This window comes from Haliotis cracherodii, unplaced genomic scaffold (assembly GCF_022045235.1).
Source record: "Haliotis cracherodii isolate W230 unplaced genomic scaffold, xgHalCrac1.p SCAF_36, whole genome shotgun sequence".
NCBI lineage: Eukaryota > Metazoa > Mollusca > Gastropoda > Lepetellida > Haliotidae > Haliotis > Haliotis cracherodii.
This window is the reverse complement of record NW_027266293.1, coordinates 431,967-453,388: the sequence shown is the minus strand read 5'-3', so window position 1 is coordinate 453,388 and position 21,422 is coordinate 431,967. Positions and strand designations below refer to the sequence as shown.

The following is a 21,422-nucleotide window of genomic DNA, read 5'->3' as shown; positions in this document are numbered from 1 at the left end:
ATGCAGATAAATGGATTAACTTATGTGCATATTCAAATTTTTCAATTCGTTAGTTTTTATTATAACCCATGCTTGCCGTAAAAGGCGACTATGCTTGCCGTAAAAGGCGACTATGCTTGCCGTAAAAGGCGACTATGCTTGTCGTAAGAGGCAACTAACGGGATCGGGTGGTCAGGCTCGCTGACATGGTTGATGCATGTCATTGATCCCAATTGCATGGATCGATGACATGATATCAATCAATCACTGGATTGTCTGGTCCAGACTCGATTACAAACACTATCTATCTATATTCACAAACACTTCACAAACACAATGAGCAGGCCTGGAAGCCAATGTTCTCTCCGGGGAATCAAAGTGATGCTGCTTGAATGGGGGCCATTTTTGATTTTTCATGTTTGAGAATTTTGAAACGACACAACATGGAATAGTGTTGGTCATCCTGAAACTCTTACAAAGATGTAACAGGGATGCCAAGATTTGTGTCCACGTCATATTTACTGGGGTCTTCAGCATCTACTTCATCCCCATCAACAACAGTCATTGATCTATCATCTCTACATGCGATGTCACTGAATAAGCCCAGCCATGTTGAGAGTTTTCAGTATTTGTGGTGGCATATTTCATAGCAAGCGCCAGTTTATGAAAGCATTTGGATTTTCAATACATATATTTTTCCGTTTTCATGCAGATAAACGGATTAACTTATGTGCATATTCAAATTTTTCAATTCGTTAGTTCTTATTATTATTAACGGCCCCTGTGGCTCGCGGTAGAATAGGTCTTCAGTAACCCATGCTTGCCGTAAAAGGCGACTATGCTTGGTGTACGAGGCAACTAATGGGATTGAGTGGTCAGGCACGCTGACTTTGTTGATGCATGTCATTGATCCCAATTGCATGGATTGATGCTCATGATATCAATCACTGGATTGTCTGGTCCAGACTCGATTACTTACAGTCAGCCGTCATATAGCTGGAATAATGCTGAGTGCAGCGTAAAACAACAAACCAACCAACAAACAAATAAACAAACATTATTATTCACATGAATGCAGTTTATCATGTATTTATTTATTGATCATGCATGCATGTAAATGTTGCCGGTCAAACACTATCTATCTACCATGGGACTTATTTTGCAATAAGTCGATAAGATTTGTAATGACAAGGATGGATAGAAGGCCTTATGAGCTGTGTAGGGAGTCTAACAGGCTTGTAGACCCCCCTAATGCATTTTAGAGCATGGGAGCCAAAGACACGAAGCGTGTATAATGATGTGCAATCAACCAAGCACTAAAAGATTGTCATTAGTAAACAGTTATCAGTGAAGGTGAGGTGAGGTGAAATGGGGTTTAACGTCGCGTCCAAGATTATTGCACTTATATAGCAACGTACACGCGCGCGTGCGTGCCCGTGTGCGTGCGTGTGGCTGCTTGTACTAGTCCGGACTGATGCCGATTTATAGTGCTAGCCCACTGAGATACCATGCCGCAGTTCAACATGAATACCCCACTCAGACACAGTATACTGACTCCGAGCCGACCAGTCCTTGTTTTAGCCCCTTAATGCCGAGCGCCAGACAGGGTAACAACAAGTACCATCTTTTAACGTCTTCTGGTATGACGCGGCCGGGGATCGAACCCCGGACCTTAGGCCCTCCGGGCGAGCCCCCAATTGGTCTAAGGGGTCCTATTCTGTCCTGTAATATCCCTCAATGTGATAATACTAATACCAATCCTACTGTACTTTGTGCTGGCCATCTTGTTTGTAGGGCAGTACATTTACAGAAAGGACTACCAATGTAGGAACAGCAAAGTCAACTGAAGTACATGATGTCCCTGAAGATGAAGAGTCAGCTCACTTGTCAAACACAAATCTGAGCAGCTGAATGTTGAGGACAGGCGGCAAGGACTGTAGATGGATAGCCCTGGTGGCATTCTGCTTGCTCTCACATGACTCGCACATGTACTGGTTCTCCCCCTCCAGTTTCTCCTCCTGCAGACACACAAGTGTAGAACACATCAGACACACAACAGAACACATCAGACACACAACAGACCACACCAGACACACAACAGAACACATCAGACACACAACAGAACACATCAGACACACAACAGACACACATCAGACACACAAGTGTAGAATACATCAGACACACAACAGAACACATCAGACACACATCAGACACACTAGAAGAACAAATCAGACACACAACAGTAGAATACATCAGACACACAACAGAACACATCAGACACACAACAGAACACATCAGACACACAGCAGAACACATCAGACACACAACAGTAGAATACATCAGACACACAACACATCAGCTTACATAAGAATAGAACACATCAAACACACAACAGAACACATCAGACACACAACAGACCACATCAGACACACAACAGTAGAATACATCAGACACACAACAGAACACATCAGCTTACATAAGAATAGAACACATCAGACACACAACAATAAATCCCCTCATATATACTTCAACAAATAGCACAGAGGAACGCAACACTTGAACATGTACTACATCTGTCTGCAGAATGATGAATGTGTCTCTTGTACAAAAGATTATTAACATGTTAAAATAAACATAAATCTTCATGTGCTGGATTTTAACTTTTTTAAAGATTTTTAACTTTATTATGTTAACATCTGACAGTGAACAATGCCTAACCGCCTCGGGAAATACCATAAATCCGATTCACATACACCATGTATTGAGTAAGGTTTTTTCCCGTATATATTGTAAGCAATACATACATGTGTACAACGTGTTCAACTGACCTTGAGAAAATCCTCAATGCACTCTTTCAGTAACTTGTGTCCCTTGATATTCAAATCCAGCTCATAGAACATTGACCCCGTTCTTGACTCATTGCCACAGTTCTTGCATCTGACCAGAGAAGCCAAATTATATGTCAACACTTGAAGAAGTCAGTACAAAACAGAACACTCAACCAGAAAACCTCTAACATCAGAAGGTCTGACTGCATGGGAACTATACACACTACACAAGGGACTAAACTAAGACATACCGAGGACATACCTGAGACTTACAGGGACATACCTGAGACATACTTGGGTCTTACCCGAGACATACCCGGGTCTTGACTGAGACATACCTGGGTCTTACCTGAGACATACTTGGGACATACCTGAGTCATACCTTAGTCTTACCTGAGACATACCTGGATCTCACCTGAGACATACTTGGGACATACCTGAGTCATACCTTAGTCTTACCTGAGACATACCTGGATCTCACCTGAGACATACTTGGGACATACCTGAGTCATACCTTAGTCTTACCTGAGACATACCTGGATCTCACCTGAGACATACCTGGGACATGCCTGAGTCATACCTTAGTCTTACCTGAGACATACCTGGATCTCACCTGAGACATACTTGGGACATACCTGAGTCATACCTTAGTCTTACCTGAGACATACCTGGATCTCACCTGAGACATACCTGGGACATGCCTGAGTCATACCTTAGTCTTACCTGAGACATACCTGGATCTCACCTGAGACATACTTGGGACATACTTGGGACATACCTGAGTCATACCTTAGTCTTACCTGAGACATACCTGGATCTCACCTGAGACATACCTGGGACATGCCTGAGTCATACCTTAGTCTTACCTGAGATATACCCGAGACATACCAGGGACATACCTGAGTCATACCTTGGTCTTACCTGAGTCATACCTTGGTCTCACCTGAGACATACCTGGGTCTTACCTGAGACATACCTGGGTCTTACCCGAGACATACCAGGGACATACCTGAGTCATACCTTGGTCTCACCTGGACAGGTCTTATCTAGAACCTACCCGGGACCAGAGAGTTACCTGGGACTTACCTGGGACATAGCTGGGACATTCCTGGGACCTACCTAGGACTTACCTGGAACCTACCTGGAACCTACCCAGGACATTCCTGGGACATTACTAGGACTTACCTGGGACCTACCCGGGAGCTGGGACATACCTGGGACATTTTTGAAGTTCTTAGTCTCAAAATTCAAATCTATCTTAACATTCAAACTTAATACAAGTTGACTGTATTAGTCTTGTTATCAGAGATTTGCAAAACATAAACATGACTCCTAAATAATAACTTGAGTTGGCATACTTTTGATTCCCATGTTGGAATTTCCACTGACATTGTAGCAGACCTGGGGCTCGAACATTGGAATCTAAGAAAGCCCATATAAATATCGGTATGCACATACTGAGATTTTCAATCAAGCAGATTCAAAGTACGTAGAGCAACTCATGTGCATTCAAACGCCAAAGAAGCATTTACACTGTACACGGCTAAGACACCAGCTTTGTGGGAGGTTCACCTTGTGACGTAGCAGTACTCCCCGCGGAACTGTTCCTGCACGATGTTGGAGCTGCCGTGCGGCGCCTGGGCAGACATAGCATCCTCCAGCAGGGACAGGAACAACTTGGAGAACTCCTGGGCATCCTGCAACATCCCGACATACTCCTCTATGTATCTCGAAAGTTTTGTGCCATGAAATTACTGCTAGTGTCTAACACTAACCATGCTAACCTCAACTGTGTCTGGAAGCTTTTGCGACACCCTGTCAAGATTATCAAAGATACAAATGCACAAGTAGGATGCAGGTGCATAGTCACATGCATCTTCTTGAGGCAAGGGAGTTAACTGACTATAAAAGTCCAGTTTCCACCCTTGCCGAACTAGGCAGGAATTCTGGAGTTACATTTCGGCTGGACTAACGAGTCTATGACTAGTCCAATAAAAATTGCGTAACAAACTAGATGTCCAGTTTGTAAACAACATGGATTTTAAAATGCAGATTTCGGTCAACTGCAGTATTTGCAAAGCATGTGTACTGTCATCTGGGCGTAGAGAGATATTTTGCCAATCTTTTTAATATTTTTAATCAAGGTGCTAAAGTGATTTCAGGCACTTCGCGGCATAAGACCCGTTTCATTACAAAAAAGATCTTGATTATCGATGGAATCTAATTGGTCAATAGGAGGGATATAGAAGGGACATAACTCAAAATAGCCACTGGTGGCGCTACAATCGAGCCTTGAAATTCCAGCGTAATTCGGCAGGGGTGGAAACTGGACTTTTATAGTCAGTTAACGCCCTTGCCTCAGGAAGATGGTTCATATGAAAAGCTAGCAGCACCTGACAAAACCAGGCTGCACCCTGGTCCCACCAATGTATCAGTTGAAACACAGATCCATAAACGTGTCTAGACAAGTACAATCCTAGAGCTCTGATGACTGTGTCATGTGTCATGTGTCATGTGTCATGAATTACACACAACACAGGGAGTAGTGATGTAGTATGGTACACAATGCTTCAGAGCTCCAGATAACTTTTGAGCAATTGAGTTTTTACTCAAAGGTTTCTTTTTTAATTGTTATTACATTTTTCATTGGGGAACCAATATTTTTTCACTCATCTATTCATCACTCTGGTGGGTTTTCCCCCCAAATGAGCACAACTTTTTAGATTTAAATGATAAATAATGTGTTTTAGATATATATAACGGTTCTAAATATAGGCTTGACTCAGAAAATAACTCAGCTCGTAATTCTTTTTCGGAAATTAGCTCTGTTGTACGCATGCTGAAAAATCTTCATTGTGAATTTACGCATGCTGTTTTTATATTCGAGTTTTTCATTTAATGTATGCGTTTCCGTACACAAGTTTATTGAAAATAATTGGGTTTTGAATATTATTGGGGGGTATTTTAAGCAAATACGCAGCTTATCTGTAGCTCTGAAGCTTAAGTATTGAGTGTGCTCATAGATCAATGTCATGTGGACAAGTACCATATTTTCTTGAGTATAGTGTGCACCCATGTATAATGCGCACCCCACTCTAGCGGATTCAGTATTTCGAAGAAAAAAAAATTCAAATACCAAGCGCAGAAAAAAATTACACCGTGCCCCTTCAGCGAAGTCCGGCAAACGAACTGGTGAATTTGAGAAAAAAATTTTTGATTTACTATTTAAATAGTATTTTTTGTTCTGCTTGGCATTGTTTTATATCCAGGGATTAAGATTACCTTGTGAATTATCTTGTAAACTAAGCCGGACACAGCAATCAGCTGTACACACGTTTTCTTGGAATCTACTGGTGATTTCGGTCAAGACACACCCAATGATATAACTTTACAGGATTTTAATGCAAAGATCAGCAAAATTTGTATCTGAAACTATTTTTTTTATCAGGAATAATATATTCCAATATCTGTTTAATTTAGATGCAGCTTTTACTAAACATATTTAAAATAATAATAACCCTAAGCGAAGCAGCTGATTGCTATTCCCGGGTATTATTTTTTACATGGAACCAGTCTGACCAGTCACCGTCAAGGCTCCTGTGCACGTGATCGCGAGAATTACGTGTTGACATAGAATCGTAAAAAAAACCAAATATGACTTTTAATGAGTCAAAGTATGGCATTTATGATATATGTATCCATTCTCTATCAACTAAAGTTAGTTTCAAGGCGTCAATAGCAGTAATCTGACCGTGGTTGCTGTTAATAATGGTGAGTTGTGCGATCTTCCGATCGCTTCACACACGATTTCGCCGAAATTAATTAAAACAATATTAAAAGGAATTTTGAATAAAATTAATGAAATAAGTTACAAACATAAGTCCAGATATACAAAGAACGCTTTTTTGTAGCCAGACAGTGTAATTACATGATTAATTTGCGTACTTCAGTATGGATTTGTTGACATGGTATTTCCGGTGTTACGTGCTCACGGTAATGTCTTTCCATGGCTGAAAAAAACCATCAAAACTCATAATTCGGGTATAATGCGTACCCCCTCCTACACAGCTGTGTTTTTTGGAAAAAAAAGTGCGCACTATACACAAGAAAATATGGTAAGGGTGTTTTTTTACTTGAACTTGGTGCATGTGGACATAAATATTAGGTTGCAATTTTTCAATAATAGGTATCACTGGTCCAAAAAAGCTAAATCGAGCCCTGTTATTACTTCGCCAAGTGTGGCTACTATATGTCCCTTCTATCACATCGTTCTACCCCAGTGGAGTATAGAGGTGCCAGACCTTCCCAGGAGTGTGATACCTGACACATGGCTGGTCATTACCTGTTGTTGACCAGCGTCCAGGCCCAGGTGGTTGATGAACGAACTGGGATCAATGTATCTGGAGAAAACATGATTGCAAGCTATTACATCTTCCTTATGGAAAACAAACATGTTGCTGTTATACCTGTATATGACACATCCACTTTCATCTATTACTAAGATCTACCTGTAATTACACGCAAACTTTTATCTATTACTAAGATCTATCTGTAATGACACGCCAAAATTTCCTCTATTACTAAGATCTACCTATAGTGACACGCCCACTTTCATCTAATACTAAGATCTACCTGTAATGACACGCCCACTTTCATCTATTACTAAAGTCTACCTGTAGTGACACATCCACTTTCATCTAATACTAAGATCTACCTATAATGACACACCCACTTTCATCTAATACTAAGATCTACCTATAATGACACACCCACTTTCATCTATTACTAAGATCTACCTATAATGACACACCCACTTTCATCTATTACTAAGATCTACCTATAATGACACACCCACGTTCATCTATTACTAAGATCTACCTATAATGACACACCCACTTTCATCTATTACTAAGATCTACCTGCAGTGACACACCTACCTTCTAATACTGTACTGAAGCAGGGCAAAGATGACCTGAAGATGCCCACAGATTGTTGAAGGAGTCCAGTCATCACCTTCAGATAAAGAAACAGGATGAAGATCGATAAAAAACAAACAGTGACACATGGACAACTGACTCGGCTTTTAGACATGTGTCTGCTACTGCAATGACATTTATGATTGTAAACACACAAAAAAATTCCTAGTTCTAGTGCATGCAGTACTGTCTTAAGTCTGTATTAAAATCTTAGACCTACCTCTGTCTCAAGTCTAGGTTACATCTGATGTAAAAATAAAGATTTCTGAAACACAGCTGCAAACATGCAAAACATGAAAAACTTGAACTGGACACCCACACATCCAACACCTAGACAACTTGAACTGGACACCCACACATCCAACACCTAGACAACTTGAACTAGACACCCACACATCCAACACCTAGACAACTTGAACTAGACACCCACACATCCAACACCTGGACAACTTGAACTAGACACCCACACATCCAACACCTAGACAACTTGAACTAGACACCCACACATCCAACACCTAGACAACTTGAACTAGACACCCACACATCCAACACCTGGACAACTTGAACTAGACACCCACACATCCAACACCTAGACAACTTGAACTAGACACCCACACATCCAACACCTAGACAACTTGAACTAGACACCCACACATCCAACACCTGGACAACTTGAACTAGACACCCACACATCCAACACCTAGACAACTTGAACTAGACACCCACACATCCAACACCTAGACAACTTGAACTAGACACCCACACATCCAACACCTGGACAACTTGAACTAGACACCCACACATCCAACACCTAGACAACTTGAACTAGACACCCACACATCCAACACCTGGACAACTTGAACTAGACATCCACACATCCAACACCTCGACAACTTGAACTAGACACCCACACATCCAACACCTGGACAACTTGAACTAGACACCCACACATCCAACACCTGGACAACTTGAACTAGACACCCACACATCCAACACCTGGACAACTTGAACTAGACACCCACACATCCAACACCTAGACAACTTGAACTAGACACCCACACATCCAACACCTGGACAACTTGAACTAGACATCCACACATCCAACACCTCGACAACTTGAACTAGACACCCACACATCCAACACCTGGACAACTTGAACTAGACACCCACACATCCAACACCTGGACAACTTGAACTAGACACCCACACATCCAACACCTAGACAACTTGAACTACACACCCACACATCCAACACCTACACAACTTGAACTAGACACACACACATCCAACACCTAGACAACTTGAACTAGACACCCACACATCCAACACCTCGACAACTTGAACTACACACCCACACATCCAACACCTCGACAACTTGAACTAGACACCCACACATCCAACACCTAGACAACTTGAACTAGACACCCACACCTCCAACACCTAGACAACTTGAACTACACACCCACACATCCAACACCTAGACAACTTGAACTAGACACCCACACATCCAACACCTACACAACTTAAACTACACACCCACACATCCAACACCTAGACAACTTGAACTAGACACCCACACATCCAACACCTACACAACTTGAACTAGACACCCACACATCCAACACCTCGACAACTTGAACTAGACACCCACACATCCAACACCTAGACAACTTGAACTAGACACCCACACATCCAACACCTCGACAACTTGAACTAGACACCCACACATCCAACACCTAGACAACTTGAACTAGACACCCACACATCCAACACCTAGACAACTTGAACTAGACACCCACACATCCAACACCTTGACAACTTGAACTAGACACCCACACATCCAACACCTGGACAACTTGAACTAGACACCCACACATCCAACACCTAGACAACTTGAACTAGACACCCACACATCCAACACCTAGACAACTTGAACTACACACCCACACATCCAACACCTGGACAACTTGAACTAGACACCCACACATCCAACACCTGGACAACTTGAACTAGACACCCACACATCCAACACCTAGACAACTTGAACTAGACACCCACACATCCAACACCTAGACAACTTGAACTAGACACCCACACATCCAACACCTTGACAACTTGAACTAGACACCCACACATCCAACACCTGGACAACTTGAACTAGACACCCACACATCCAACACCTAGACAACTTGAACTAGACACCCACACATCCAACACCTAGACAACTTGAACTACACACCCACACATCCAACACCTGGACAACTTGAACTAGACACCCACACATCCAACACCTGGACAACTTGAACTAGACACCCACACATCCAACACCTGGACAACTTGAACTAGACACCCACACATCCAACACCTGGACAACTTGAACTAGACACCCACACATCCAACACCTACACAACTTGAACTAGACACCCACACATCCAATACCTAGACAACTTGAACTAGAAACCCACACATCCAACACCTAGACAACTTGAACTAGACACCCACACATCCAACACCTGGACAACTTGAACTAGACACCCACACATCCAACACCTGGACAACTTGAACTAGACACCCACACATCCAACACCATGACAACTTGAACTAGACACCCACACATCCAACACCTGGACAACTTGAACTAGACACCCACACATCCAACACCTAGACAACTTGAACTAGACACCCACACATCCAACACCTAGACAACTTGAACTAGACACCCACACATCCAACACCTAGACAACTTGAACTAGACACCCACACATCCAACACCTGGACAACTTGAACTAGACACCCACACATCCAACACCTGGACAACTTGAACTAGACACCCACACATCCAACACCTAGACAACTTGAACTACACACCCACACATCCAACACCTGGACAACTTGAACTAGACACCCACACATCCAACACCTGGACAACTTGAACTAGACACCCACACATCCAACACCTAGACAACTTGAACTAGACACCCACACATCCAACACCTGGACAACTTGAACTAGACACCCACACATCCAACACCTGGACAACTTGAACTAGACACCCACACATCCTACACCTAGACAACTTGAACTAGACACCCACACATCCAGCACCTGGACAACTTGAACTAGACACCCACACATCCAACACCTGGACAACTTGAACTAAACACCCACACATCCAACACCTGGACAACTTGAACTAGACACCCACACATCCAACACCTGGACAACTTGAACTAGACACCCACACATCCAACACCATGACAACTTGAACTAGACACCCACACATCCAACACCTGGACAACTTGAACTAGACACCCACACATCCAACACCTGGACAACTTGAACTAGACACCCACACATCCAACACCTGGACAACTTGAACTAGACACCTACACATCCAACACCTAGACAACTTGAACTAGACACCCACACATCCAACACCTGGACAACTTGAACTAGACACCCACACATCCAACACCATGACAACTAGAACTAGACACCCACACATCCAACACCTGGACAACTTGAACTAGACACCCACACATCCAACACCTAGACAACTTGAACTAGACACCCACACATCCAACACCTAGACAACTTGAACTAGACACCCACACATCCAACACCTGGACAGCTTAAACTAGACAGCCAGGTCCCAACATCCGACATCTAGAGAGGTTGAACCATACAACCAAAATCCAGGCAATTTGATGTCGTGGAGGTTGCCCTGACCATACATACTCAGGACATCGGGCATGTGGGTCTCCCTCCACTGGTACAGAGCTCTCCTCACAGGGAGGTTGTGGAACCACAGCTGCAGGAAGGTGTTCACATAGCAGGTGGCGCCAAGATTCTTCAGACCCACATAAGAACCCTGTCAAACATAAAACATGTGTTATGCTATCAAGCCATGAAACAGAACCAACATTCATGACACACATTAGTGAATGCTTCTCGTATCTGAATCTCAGCTTCTTCACTAGTGAGTGAGTGAGTTGCGTGAAATGCTCCTTTGATCAGTATTCCAGTCATATCACAGAGTGTCAGCTTGATGTGAGATGTGAGTGAGTTGGGTTTAACGCCGCTTTTAACAGTATTCCAGTTATATCACGGCGTGTCAGCTTAATGTGGGAGGAAAGCCTGAAGTGATGCAGGTCTCAGACGCTTACCACTTCGGTGAAACCCATGAGTACGGGTATGGTGCTGACAAACCTAGAAACATAATCAGGGCTAACAGGGATTCGAACCCACAATCATAGGTTTCTGGCTTGCCAAAGGGACGCAACTGTGCACAGGGAATCGCGGCGCCTTAGACGACTGGGTAACCCATGGCCCTCTTGGATATTGACTGATTGTAATTCATTTGGTAATCATTCAGAGGAATGTTCTATCATATAGTGGGAAAATCATTGAAATGTCTATGCCATGTGCCTCATACCTTGTCCCTCCTCTCTGTCTGGGGGTCGAAGTCATGCCATCGTCTCTCATCCAGCTTTGCAAACCAAGACTTTTCTCCTAATGCATTCAAACAAAATGGGTTTCCCCTACAGTTCCTCCTGAAACAAAAAGCTGAGGTGCAATTACTATGGCCAATGTCTTCAGAAATCTATCCAGGTGAAAATTTCAATTCAGTTTGGTTTTACAATATGTTGTACATATTAATCAGTTGAACCCGTTAAGATCCGGGGTAGACTAGGTCTTCAGCAACCCATGCTTGTCGTAAGAGGCGACTAATGGGATCGGGTGGTCCCAGTGGTCAGGCTCGCTGACTTGGTTGATGCATGTCATCGATCCCAAATGCATAGATCGATGCTCATGATATTAATCACTGGATTTTCTGGTCCAGACTCGATTATTTACAGGCCGCCGTCATATAGCTGGAATATTGCCGAGTGCAGAGTTAAACAACAAACCAACAACCAACTAATCAGTTGATACCATGACTATCTGGCTCAAGAGGTTTTCTACTGATTTCTTGTGTTAGTGATTAAAGAACCAGTCTGCAAGGTTAGCATTTTTTACATGCAGTAAACTATGTTGATAACGAACACTTATTACGAACTGACGGCCATTTGCTGTATGTTTTGTCATATAAAAATCATGGATATAGCGACCACAATTATGACGAAATAACGGATATAGCGAACTCACTTTGAGGTCCCGGGTGTACGCGGTCAACGACAATGTTTAAGTTTATAATAGACTGTAAATCCCTGAGCGAGCTGTTCACGTGTCACCAGTCTGTCTATCAAAAAATCTGCGGGCCTTGCACAGCTGTTCACAGCAGCAATAAACAATTGAAGGCAATTGATTTTCTCTTAAGTACTGACATTGTGTCCTCAAATTACACCCTCAATTAACAATAGTAACACAGTAACTAGGCCGCCACTGGTGGACAACTGCCCCGCCCACCCGGGCAATCTTCCCGAGGCAAGAGAGTTAACTGACTTTAAAAGTCCAGTTTCCACCCTTGCCGAACTAGGCTGGAATACCTGGGCTCGATCATAGCACCACCAGTGGCTATTACGAGGTATGTCCTTTCTATGCCTCTCCTATTGACCAATCAGATTCCACCTCTCGTATCACTTCCATTTGCTTCAAACAAAACGGTGGCGCCCAGTCAAGACGACCTGATCGATAATCAAGATCTATATTGTGATAAAATGAGTGTTACATCGCTAAGTGCATCAAATCATGTGAGCACCTTGATTAAAAACAGGAAAAGATTAAGAAAATATCTGTTGACAACGAGTGACAAATCCTGCAGTCGACCGAAATCTGCATGACACTTTACGAACCGGATTTCGATTTTGGCGTGCTATTTTGATTGGACTATGCATAAACTCGTTAGTCCAGCCAAAATGTAACTCCATAATACCAGCCTAATTCGGCAAGGGTGGAAACTGGACTTTTATAGTCGGTTAACTCTCTTGCCTCGGGAAGATGGCCCGGGTTTAACGAAGGCTCAAAGCAAAATAACAGTTTTCCTGAATGAAGGCAAGTGACACTTGTGTCTGTATGTCATTAAACAGAGTACTTGTTTTGTGCACACCTTTTTTAATTTATCAAGTAAATGATGTGGTCACATGACTTGATCAAAGATGTCTGACAGTCGAAATGCTTATAACAAACTACGGATATAAGAAACTAAAGTTTGTAAGCCCTTTAAGTTTGTATTAACCATAGTTTACTGTATTTATTTATAGGAATTGATTTCACTATATTTTTTGCAATAATTGGAGTTAAAACCACACAAAAACAGAGTGCAGACTTTTCATAAATCAGCTACACCGATTTACAAAGTGAGTGAAACGTGAAGATCCGGGTAAAGAATAGGTCTTCAGCAACCCATACTTGCCGTAAAAGATTACTATGCTTGTCATAAAAGGCGACTTATGGGATCGGGTGGTCAGGCTCGCTGACTTGGTTGATGCATGTCATCATATCCCAACTGCGTAGATCGATGCTCATGATGTCAATCACTGGATTGTCTGGTCCAGACTGAATTATTTCCAGACCGCTGTCATATCGCTGGAATATTGCTGAGTGCAGCGTTAAACAACAAACAAACAAACAAACATATCACAACATGCAGAATGTCAAGCAAACAATAATTAATTAATTAATTAACAAACAAAACAAAACAAACAAATCCAAGTGTGTACATTGGAGTTTCCATAAACGCAAAACCGGTTGGTTGGGTTTATTTGGTTTGTTTGTTGTTAAAGCTGCACTCAGCAATATTAGTTAGTCGCCTCTTACGACAAGCATAGTCGCCTTTTACGGCAAGCATGGGTTGCTGAAACCCTATTCTACCCCAGATAGTCACCAGATGGTCACGGGTCCAACATATTTTGAAGTCAAATCTCAATAATACTTGTACATGTATACTATAATCTGATAATGGCAATAGTTCAGTAGTTTTGTCAGTGAGTGTTGAAATGTTTCAATAATCATATAATTATTGTACCAGATTGTATATTAATTTTTCTCTATTCGTGGTTGCTTATCTTTCCACATCAGTCTGGGACAAACAGGCATTATCTGTGTCACCATATGGACTTCATATGGAGTTCACAGGAACAAACAGCATTTTACAAGACTCCGGCTTTAGACCTGTAAAAATAGGCTTGGACCGGTAATTCATGTGACTGCCAGTCCCTGTGGACGGACAAATAAAGCACCTTATAAATCTTTGTTGTTGAACAAAACATTAGGGATATTCATAAAAGTACATTATTCGAACAAAGTCATCGTCACGATTTGGCTGAAATATTGCCAATGTGACATTTAACTTTATCTCACTCACTCGAACAAAGTCAGCTTGTCTGTTGCCATCAGGGTTTCCCCCTGTCTGTTTCTAGGTTAAATACCCATTTGTAGCGACTTTGTCTCGAAATATTAAAAAAAAGAGAGTAAATTGTGTCTGAAGTTTGTGTAAATGACGTATAGATCTAACTAAGTTACTTCAGAAATAACATCTTTGCACTGAACATGAAGTTGAAAGAATTAAAACCAAATAATTTTCAAACGTTTGTTTATTTGTTGAAAGTTGGGACAGGCAAAAATAAGGGGGACTGGTAATTTTTAGAGTTGCCAGTCCACAAGCGAGCGGGAACTCTGCACGGTGGCGAGCAAAACCAAAGGGAAAACATTGGCGACGACGACCTACTTGCATGTTCCCTGTGAGCATGGCTTCAGATTGAGCCTGTACGCCATGTTCACGTGATCCTGTGTGACATTGTGTGGGTCTGTTGTGTCGGCCCACTGCCAGGCAGCCTTGTCAAGCTGTAACTTGGGGGGCATCCTCACGTCTCGAACAATCTGAAGAATAACAGTGTGTTGGGTTAAAGATATACGTCAACTTGCGTTTCAGTGAACGCTAAGAGTGATGCAAGCCAATAGACATTTACAACTGTTTTGCAAACCATCAACACAATATCTTGATATGTCAAAGCAATTTTGGACCCGTGGAGATCCGAATAGGTCTTCAGCAACCCATGTTTGCCGTAAAAGGTGACTATGCTAGTCGCAAGAGGCTACTTACAGGATAGGGTCAGTTGAATGAATGCTGGGATGCAGACAGGGGTGAAAACAACAAAAGTTATACGATAACAAAAGTGGATGGATATTCTGTAGGTGTTGAGAAAGGTATAAATGGAATGATACTTAGATCCATAACATATAGCAAAACCCTTAAAATGGTCCAATTTCTACTAGTCCTTAGGATACCTTTACTATTGGGCAGTTTGGTAAGGACTACAGGACTAGTGCCAATTTCTAACGCTGTAGATCCATATTTCTTACGCACATAGATTCATTGAAATGTAACCCAAAGAAAAGTCACCCAAGGCGTCAGCATGATAGGTTTTATATTTACCATTGTTTATCATATTATCATAACAACAAACGATTAACGATCCCAAACTTGCATTTGTTTTCTTCATAAAGAACCTTCAAAATAAGAACCCCAATGGAGGATTCATACTATAATTATGGCCGTAATCTTGCATACTGATACACACAGTGTCCGAATTAGACTAACATTTAGTCTCTGAAATCTTATATTACACAATATCCTTCTTGACACTAAAAATAAAAGAAAATCCCTATGCTGTGGAATAGAGCTAGCTTGAGCTGGCTAGACTTGCTTTTGTATGCATTTCTAGATTATTTATTTTTTCATAAAATAAATATATTCCACCGTCATGGTGCAGGACTATGTCCGAATGAGAAACACAGACTGGTAAATCGACCAAATTTGACCACACATATATAGTGAGTACATATGAATGTAAATTGTTGATGCGTTTTGATTCAGACTTGAATTGTTTTACCTACCACACGTAGATATACAGCATGGTCAACCGTTGAAATAAATGAGGGACATTTTGCTGAATAGCGTCCCAGAAAAAAAATACAACTTTCGATTTCGTTCAATTTCTTCGATTGAACTTCGCGCCTCTAGTTCAAGACATCTGTAAGGAAACGACATAAACGATAGCCCGTCCAAAATTACACAGCAACTGCATGAATTCAATACTTACATCTCTAGCTAATACATAACCAGTGTATGATACACACAAAATAGAAATAATGCTATGAAACCATTTCGCACATTCAAAATAATAAACTCTCTGTTGATGTTTGTTAACGTCCTATGCGAAATTACTGTTGAGCCCCTTATAACATGTCGAAGACAATGACACAGTTGTCTAGAGTGACCTCCCTTGCTTTTGCGACGGAACCCAACTTTCATAATTTTATATGTTGACGCTGTTTGTTTCAGGGTTTGGAAAGACCTGTTACGAGGCCATATCGACAGGGCGTATATATATATTGTATAGAAAGTAGTTACTTTTATTATTTCTGCGTTATGGTTGTATGTAGATCTATATGTTTTGCTGATAACAAATTGATTTTTTGATTATGCGTCTGGAACTTTCCCACTCTCCTACCCAGAGTTCCATGCGACCTGCATATAGATGTAGTACTCTGTGTTATGCTAAGTCGCCACTGCGCCGGAGTGTGGATCTTTCTCTTCCACGGGATATGGGGCCCAAAAAGGGTGGCATTTATAAATAAAAACATTTCCACTTTTGTTTTCTAAAAATTGGTCCGTTTTATTTAGGTCTAGACTATTCTTTTGTCATATTTTCAGTGCCTCGTATGAAAATTAGACATCACCTTGACAGGACGAACGGATATGGGTCATTCTCAAAAAAAGTGAGTTTTTTAGTCCGAGTTGAATAACAATTAAAATATTTATTTTAGATATGTTTAAACACAAGTGTTTTTCGTAGAACATACCATGGTGTCTGAAAGTTAAGTTTCAGTATTTCTTATTAGGTATTTTATTTTAATTAATACTGCTTAATTGCAGTTAAATTGAGCTGAAGGGTGTGTCCGTAACCCTGTGTTTGCACATCAACATTGTTTAATGTTGCTAAAAATAAAAAATATTATGTAAATAATGTTTATATATTGTACATTACCTTTCTAACTCATGATATAAAATTATCTTTTGAAGATACACTCTTTTATTTATATTGGTTTTTGGTAAGAAACACTTGTACATAAAATTGTGTCTGTCCTGTTACCGGGATGGATCAAAACTGAAAAATAAATAATCCTTCAAGATTCCCATAATTCAAAATAACAGAAATACAGCTTACTTCCTGTACTATCATGGCAGCAGTGTCCTGCAAGTGAGAGAAGACCTTGGATAATTTTGCTTGACAGGGAAGTTTAGTCCTATCATGAATACTCTTTTCTTATGTCTGTGCTGTTACTGCTCATTTTTGCCAAAACAAATATTTTTTTCTAAAACCATTTTTTCAGAATATTAGAAAATATGAACTGTTCACAATGCCATGTGGTCTTTTCATTTCAAGGGAGGTCTCATTAAAAAACCCTGTAATTAAAGTCAATTTGTCTATGCTGTTACTGTCTGTGCTGTTACCTTCAAACATGTAACAGGACAGACATTCCGTGGTAACAGCACAGACTTATCATCATCTTAAACTGTCTTTCCTTGTTTAACCAATCAATAATATAATTACCATAATAACTCAAATAATTCCTTTTGAAATAACACAGACATTCAAAAGGCTATAGTTGTACAAATCTTCCAAGCTGAATAAAAACAAGTTGCTCAAGACTTAAAAGTAACAGCAGAGACAAATATTGGTAACAGCACAGACATATGGTCAGCTTTGTCTAACTATTCTTATCCAATCACTCAATATTCAAATTTTATGAAACATTAAGACATATGTTTTCAAATTTATCACAGTTTAGAAGAAAACATATACATAAAACATAGACTACTTTGTTGAAGATAGTTATCTGATGAAAAAGTAACAGCACAGACATTCCGTGGTAACAGCACAGACTTATCATCACCTTAAACTGTCTTTCCTAGTATAACCAATCAATAATATAATTACCATATTAACACAAATAATTCTTTTGAAATAACACAGGCATTCAAGAGGCTATGGCTGAACAAATCTTCCAAGCTAAATAAAAAAAATTGGTTAAGACTTAAAAGTAACAGCACAGACATTTGGTCATCTTTATCTAACGTTTCTTATCCAATCACTAAATATTCTAATTTTATGAAACATTAAGAGATATGTTTTCAAATTTATCACAGTTTAGAAAACATATATATACATAAAAAATAGACTACTTTGTTGAAGATAGTTATCTGATGAAAAAACAACAGAAGGGTGGAGAAGACAGGTGGTGTGGTGGAAAAGGGTGAGGTTGTGAAAAGTGTGGAGAGGACAGATGGTGTGGTGGAGAAGGGTGAGGTTGAGAAAAAGGTGGAGAGGACAGGTGGTGTGGTGGAGAAGGGTGAGGTTGAGAAAAGTGAGAGTGACATTTTACTATCCGTTCCAGATGATACAGAAGAGTGTCTTGGAAAATGTGTGGTTGTGTTATATGATGGTTTTCCATATCCTGGATACATAGATGTTTCTACCTATGATATATATGTGGAATGCATGCACATGCCTGGCAAAAAATGGGATCAAAAATGATTCTTTTGGCCAAGACTCCTGCTGGACAAATGCTGGTACAAGCACGAGGACATTATTACCATCATTCCTGAACGAAAGAAGATTGAAGGCACTGCTTCCCACTTCAGTGTTGAAAACATTTACTGGGAAGCTATTACAGATATGATAAAACAGAAACAATAAACAACCTGTGGTTTCTGGGTGAATGAAAGGCACCATTTAATTCTAGCACTAATCAAATAATCATAGATACAAGTGAATTGTACTTTTAAGGAAACTATAATTCACCTTTTCAGACCGTTTATTTGAGTATTTGCGAATACAATTGCAAAAGAATACAGCTTCAACAGGAAATCTTCTGACAAGTTTTTTTTCTCCAGATTATGTTGATGTTTGACATGGATAAAGTTGGTTATTGTGTTGTTGCTTCATGACAAAAACTGTCACATGACTATTTAGTGTAAGTTTAAATCAATTTAAATTCTTTGTAATTCTAGGGATTAACCCAAAATGCAAAAGTTATTGTCTTTGGCGTTACTTCCGTCTGTGCTGTTACCTACCAGTATCCTACATTCAGATTACATAGAAGAACATTCAGTTAATAACATCCATATGATCAGATACTGTTAATTAAGCAAAACATTTTCTTATTTGTCAGAGTTCAAAACTTTGAACTTCTGAACAGGATAGTTGACTGCAAACATAAGTTTGTCCGTCCTGTTACTTTCAATTGTCCGTCCTGTTACCGACCGGTTTCTATAGTTCAGATTACATACAAGAATATTCAGTTAATTACACCTTATATGTTCAGGTGTAATCAATTGCACATACTTTTTTCGTATTTGTCAGATATTTCAAAATCTTGAAACTCCTGAACATTATAGTTATCTGCAATCAAAGCCGATTGTCCATCCTGTTACTTTCAATTGTCTGTCCTGTTACTACGTTATCTGTCCTGTTACCAGCACTTAAAATAGAAATATACTGATTATTTATTTTTATTTTTCAGAAGAACATATTTGAATTCAAACATATATCATCTAATGAAATATATGTGTCAAATATAAGATGCAATAATCAGGGTATGTTTGTCATATTGGATTTGAATGAATTCAAATGTTTTCATTTGACTCAAATGCTGGACAAATCTGTCCATAAAATAATGTATCCAATCTCTTTTTAATTGTACTCATTGAAATATTAAACAATACATTTAACAACAAGAACTGACATGATTTGTGTTGAACTTTGAAAAATATTGTTACAGAAAATATAATTGTTAAAATGGTAACAGGACAGACATATTTTTCCTATTCAGTGTTAATTAATTATCATAATTAGGACATCATTGATTATTAAGGTGTCATTTTGCTTAACATTATTATTCAGAAGTTACTTTGTGTACTGAGTCAATAAAAAAGGAATTTTACAAAAGACAATTTTGATGTTTTTGCTTAGTTGAAATTCTGACATTTTTTGAGAATGACCCATATAGGCGTGAAAAGAGGAAGCGCGTTAGATGTGTCTTTAGAAGCTATAAAGCCTTCCTCAAGAAATACAGAATTGTCCCATTGTCTCATTGACTTCCCAAGCAGCGTGATTTGCTCCGAGATCATAATAATATAATGATAATAATAGCTCGGCCACACAAATACTGGTTTGTATCGCCCAGACTTGATATTTACAGGCCGTCGTGTAGAGTGGAGGCGTTTCGTGTATGATTTAAACAAAATTTATTTTGAAAAATAGCTAATATTTTTGTCCTCTTCCCAGATGTTCCGAATGCATGATATAACCACTGGAACCATGTTTCTCTTTGTTTCTGCTTAAATTTTGTTTTATTGCTTTTTTAAAGTTGTTTAATTGATGCACCATTTACATACGATATTTTATTATAATAGACTGCTCAAGTCTCCAATATTGTTGACTGCCCCTTGACCAGGGTTAGGTTTTTGATCCAGTAGAAACACTTATTTTGTCCACCGTAAATCTGTGAATAGACACCCGCCACAGATATATACAAACAGGCAGTGGCAGACTTACTGGCGAAATGAATAAACGCTTGCCTTTAATAGACCCAAGGTCAAATGGAACAATTGGTTTATGGAAGTGAGAAT

General features: G+C 40.1%; 1 protein-coding gene across 1 annotated transcript in view; it reads right to left on the bottom strand.

The window, feature by feature from the left end:
- Nucleotides 1–16,926, bottom strand: part of LOC139477831 (ubiquitin carboxyl-terminal hydrolase 48-like) — a 50,867-nt gene extending 33,941 nt beyond the window's left edge. The window contains exons 1-9 of the mRNA XM_071260248.1: nt 16,828–16,926; nt 15,453–15,604; nt 12,219–12,336; nt 11,522–11,654; nt 7,745–7,820; nt 7,150–7,207; nt 4,380–4,504; nt 2,808–2,916; nt 1,864–1,997 (exon numbers count right to left, since the gene is read on the bottom strand). Coding sequence (XP_071116349.1) covers nt 1,864–1,997; nt 2,808–2,916; nt 4,380–4,504; nt 7,150–7,207; nt 7,745–7,820; nt 11,522–11,654; nt 12,219–12,336; nt 15,453–15,586 — 887 coding nt within the window. The 5' untranslated portion in view covers nt 15,587–15,604; nt 16,828–16,926. The remainder of the gene's footprint in view (nt 1–1,863; nt 1,998–2,807; nt 2,917–4,379; nt 4,505–7,149; nt 7,208–7,744; nt 7,821–11,521; nt 11,655–12,218; nt 12,337–15,452; nt 15,605–16,827) is intronic.
- Between the last annotated feature and the right edge of the window lie 4,496 nt (nt 16,927–21,422).